This window comes from Buceros rhinoceros, unplaced genomic scaffold, assembly GCF_000710305.1.
Source record: "Buceros rhinoceros silvestris isolate BGI_N320 unplaced genomic scaffold, ASM71030v1 scaffold42038, whole genome shotgun sequence".
NCBI classification, from domain to species: domain Eukaryota; kingdom Metazoa; phylum Chordata; class Aves; order Bucerotiformes; family Bucerotidae; genus Buceros; species Buceros rhinoceros.
Genome location: NW_010428158.1, coordinates 415 through 5,141, shown reverse-complemented (window position 1 = coordinate 5,141; position 4,727 = coordinate 415). Strand labels below are relative to the sequence as shown.

At 43.9% G+C, this 4,727-nt stretch overlaps 1 protein-coding gene across 1 annotated transcript; it reads right to left on the bottom strand.

The window, feature by feature from the left end:
• Positions 1-1,262: 1,262 nt before the first annotated feature.
• LOC104498756 (aldose reductase-like) lies at positions 1,263-4,421 on the bottom strand (the record flags this gene model as incomplete). Its single annotated transcript, XM_010142173.1, has 4 exons — positions 1,263-1,385; positions 2,266-2,343; positions 3,077-3,193; positions 4,254-4,421. Coding segments are annotated over 4 exons (486 nt in total), but the record flags the coding sequence as incomplete, so codon positions are not given.
• Positions 4,422-4,727: the final 306 nt, after the last annotated feature.

The window sequence follows — 4,727 nt, the reverse complement described above, 5'->3', positions numbered from 1 at the left end:
CTACACTGCATAACATGGCACCATGCACATACCCAGCTGTTTCGGAATGCTATCTATAGCTTTGCTACCAGGCATGGTGACATGAAATTCACGTACACTAGTTTATTTAGACCTGAGCCAGGTCAGGCAACGACTGTAACGACAGCATGTGGCACAGGGACACCCATGGAGAAGCAAACTGGAGTCAAAGCCTGAAGTTCTTTAAGCTGTTGAAGATGGTGCAGCTTTTAATAGCGGGGGGGTGGGGTGGGGTGGGGGTGGTGGTGAGGGGTGAGTGTAGCTGGATCTATCCCCACTAGAACTGTATAACGCTCAGTAAAATCTTCCCAGGTCCTGCGCCCCCTTTGTGCTAAGCCTGGCCAGTGCCCACACTGGCCCCAAGCCCAGCGCTGCAGCACAGGCAGCACCATGCCTGCACAGGACCCACTGCGGGGATTTCCCTGGATATTCCCAACGTGGCAGAGATGCAACGTGGGCATTCAGCAACCCCAGCCAAGTGCAGAGAAGTTGCATATGGAAGAAAGTCAGAAGGTCCCAATGCCCTTGCTGTCCTGCGATTTCCTTTGTGAGGCACACAGGGAGAATTTGTAACAGAATTGTGCACTTCAGCCCTCCTTTCTATAATGATGTTCAGTGAAATGGTTTATTTTATGTTGAAAAATAAGCAAATCCAGTGAACGGGTCGAGCATTCTTGTACATTCCCATGCCTATGCAGTTGCTCACAGTGGTGATTTTGCTGGTCATCCCAGGGCTGGTAGAAATGGACCTGTGCTAATCTGGGCTGTGACATCCAAGTCCAAGCAGTACTAGGAAGTGTGAAAGAGGACACGTAGCAGAAATTCACAAGGTCCCGTACAAGATAATGGATATTTTCACTGGTTTCCAATGTCTAGAAATGAAATATTCTCATCTGTTTCATATTACTGTGATATGCATGATCCAGTGTTTTGTATGATACTGCTCTCAGACCTCCACCGCATTAAATCCACACATAAGTCTACAAAAAACATTTCTGTTGACATCCCTGTCAGCTGAAAGACATCAAGAATGACACTGTACCAAAGCCTTGCATACCGCAGGCAGTGCTGACTTCAGGAGCCTTTTAGACAACCAAGGATACCTGGTGCTTTGTGAGATGTTTCCATGGCCCCAAAGCTATTTAAAGGTCACGTCAGAAGTCAGTTTTAGGGTTGAAGTGTAGCATGAATATATGTAGGAATATTCCAAGATGACTTGACATCAATGGAAATAAAAATCTTACCTGGTTATTTACTGGCTTGTACTTCAATCCTGGCTTGTTCAAGATTCTTTCAATCTGCTCATGGTTGAAGTTGGAGACTCCAATGGCTTTTACCAGACCACAGTCCACCAGCTCTTCCATGGCCTAATGAGTAAGGACAACCAACTCGTGTTTATGAGGTGGTCTTACTGTCAACTACACTGTTTTATTTCCCTAAAGCTAGTGAAAAACGAACAAACACCACACACTAGAGTAAATAACAGTATCTCAAACAAGAAAAAAAAAAAATTACCTGTATGCTTTATGTCCCATTGCAGATGGGAAAGTAATACAAGAAGAACGTCTCGGCCAACCCTTTTGCAGTGGGAAGTGAAATTCTTTTGCTTTGGCTTCTTTGGGGGTCATTTCACCAAAGCTAAAAATGCAAGGGAGACCCCCTCCAACTCCTCCCCTGCCTACACACTACCTCTGAGTTGGCAGAACACAACAAGGAGGATGCTCGCTTAAACTCAAAATGCTTTCCTGCAACTGTAATTCGCTATTGAGGAGAAAACTATTAATTCCCAGAGCTGCAGCATCACAGAGTTGCAGGTAGCAGGAGCAGACCCTGAATCTTCTCAGTCCATCAGGAAAGCAGGATTGAAGGGCAGCCTCAAGTGTTAATGCCTGACACTGAGCAGCGTGAGAATTCCCTACCTGCCTCCATGAAACACCCAGTAAACTAACAACCACACCCAGATTAATCTGTGCTTCCATTCTACCATTGTATGCATTCAAGTATTATTTTAGCACGACATCTACAGTGCTGACAACTTCCTCCTCTTTAGTCTTAGTAAAGACACCCCCCTTTTGCTCCCGAAAACAAGAAGTAGCAGAGCAGCAGCTCTGCTCACTCTGGTAACGAAAAGCAATTTTTTGTGACTATACTCTGTACTGAAACCTATTCCTTAATTTCATCCTGCACGCAGATCTCTGTTCCGTTGTCGGTGCTGACACCTGCTCTAAAGAGCAAACATTAACTTACCTCCCATGTGTCCAGAAAATCTGTATCACTGGGGATACTCATACCCTTGTCATCCAGTGGATGCAGTTCTTCACCAGCCTGTGATTTCAAGGCAGATAATAGACTATTTTAAGAGTTGAATTTCCTACTGTTCACTAGCACTTCTGACTGGATTTATAGGTAGCAAGTTAGCAGGTTATTTAAACATATCACATAACTAAAAATAATGTGTGTTCATCAGAATTCTCTTTTGGATGAGGGCCATATTTCTGCAAATCAATCCCTGCATACAAAGAGTTGGGATTAGTAGTGATTATGTCACTTAGGCAGATCTAGAGAGAAAGGAACAGAAACCACTCTACCTTTATTCAAGTTCGGGGTTTTGGGGTTTTTCTGTTTTTACACAAGTATAGACTGGTGAAAAAAGGATGTTCTTTCTGTGCTGTGCTTCATTTCTCACTGTTGGTTACTCCAGATCAAGCCAACATCTCCAAAACCTAAGATGTTCAAGCTGCTCCAGCCCAACAGAGGACTACAATCCTAAACTGCACCACTCTGTGTTGGTTCCAGTTTCCCTGAAGACCCAGGGAGCTCATTACCTGGTCATACCTACGACTATCTTGCTCCAACAGGTGTGGAAAGCCAGACCCACATGCTAAAACATACCACTACCTAGTTAGTGACTGAATGCTTCCTACCACCAGGTTCAGGGAAGAGCCACATGAACCACACATATCCAAGCTGCACAGTGAAGCTGTTCACAGCACAGATGAGAGTATGCACCACATGTTTCTAGCCAAGTAAGGAGAAGAGGGATATAGAGCAGGAGTACCTTGAATCCCATAGGGCAGTGCATCAGGTAGAGGTCAAGGTAGTCCAGCTGCAGTGCAGCGAGGCTCTTCTTGCATGCTACCTTAACCAAGGGCCTCTCATGAAATGTGTTCCACAACTGTGGGAAGAAACGAAGCCCAGTTGTGACTCTACAGCTTTCACAGTCCAGACGAGGGGACAGAACCTTCTCCCTTGGTGGTCTGGGAGGACGACTCCCTCCCCACCTACTCAATGCATGCTAAAGACAAGGATGTCAATATTTTTATGGTAAGGTAAGACAAACATACGACAAATAAGGGAGTCAGTCATGAAGGTGGACAATCAGTATTCCTACTTATGAAAAGAGAATCTCAGAAATAAATGCAACACTCTGCCAGGTGTATCTGACACAGCAAAGCTGTTAGTGGTTTCTTTTTCAGCCTGAATTTTGAGACTTGAGAACAGATCGTATCCTGTCCTTTTTAACTGACCACAGTGAGAACTGTCATTTATTTTAGTCATTTTTGAAACAAAAATACAAGATGTCTAAATAGAAGAACTTGTAAGTATTATTCAAATAATTCAAACCCCATCCTTTAACAAAAATGAAGAGTATGTGGAAAAGCTTAGTTATGCTAATTTTTTTTCGGGTTTTGCTGGTGAAAACCCCAAGATGTGTTTTTTAGTTGAAGTGTTCTTAGTTTTTGGTAAAGAGCCTTGCTGAGCCATGAGGATGGGATAAAGGAATGGAGTAAATACATGTAAACCACTTCAGACTGAAGTCTCATACTTTTACTTCTGTGCCCTTTCAGAACATGAAAGGCTGACTTTTGTACATAACACTATTTTCAAATGTCTTGCACACCAGTAAGTAACACAGCACCTTTGAATTCAGACATGTCTTTTTTTCCTGATCTTTCTAGGGTGCATGCAAATTTAACTTCAGTATAATTAAGTGACTTAACAGATGCAAGGAAATTATTAGATCAGCAATGGCCATACTATCTTTCCAAAGTTGTCAATGGTTCATAATAAAGCCAGGCCAAATTGCAAAAAAAGGACAGAATTCACAGAACACAAGAAGACAACCCCAAAGTGAACATCAGAGAAGGGAACAGGTCCTTCTGTTACATTACAGATGGAACAAGAGTTTCTCTCCGAGAAAAGCTAGATGCCCCAATAATCCCACATCCTTGTACCTTAGTGACAATGAAGAGGTCTTCCCGTTTCACAACTCCCTCCTTGATCTTCTGCTGGACTGCATTCCCTATTTCATTTTCATTCTGGTAGAAATAGGCACAGTCAAAGTGGCGGTAGCCTGCATCAATAGCAAACTTCACCACCTCTTCCACCTTCCCTGGAGGAGCCTGAAAGCAAACACAAACCGTAAGGTCTTCCATGGTTTTCTGCAAGCGCTCACTGCTGTGACAGAGCTGCAAAGACCCCATTTCCAGCCGCTCCTGGAGTTTCCTTGTCACCTGTGTTTCAAGCGAGTTTTAAGCTTCCAGGCAAACAGCATTTTTGTAGGGAACATGAACGGCTTGCAAAGGGGTTAATTTCTGTGAGACTTTCTGACTCTGCCCTTCCCAGCAGCCTAACACTCAGCATCCTTTCCCCTTACTTGCTCTCAGAGTTGCCCAGGCAGTTTTGTCAGTTTATCTTCCCCACGAGGG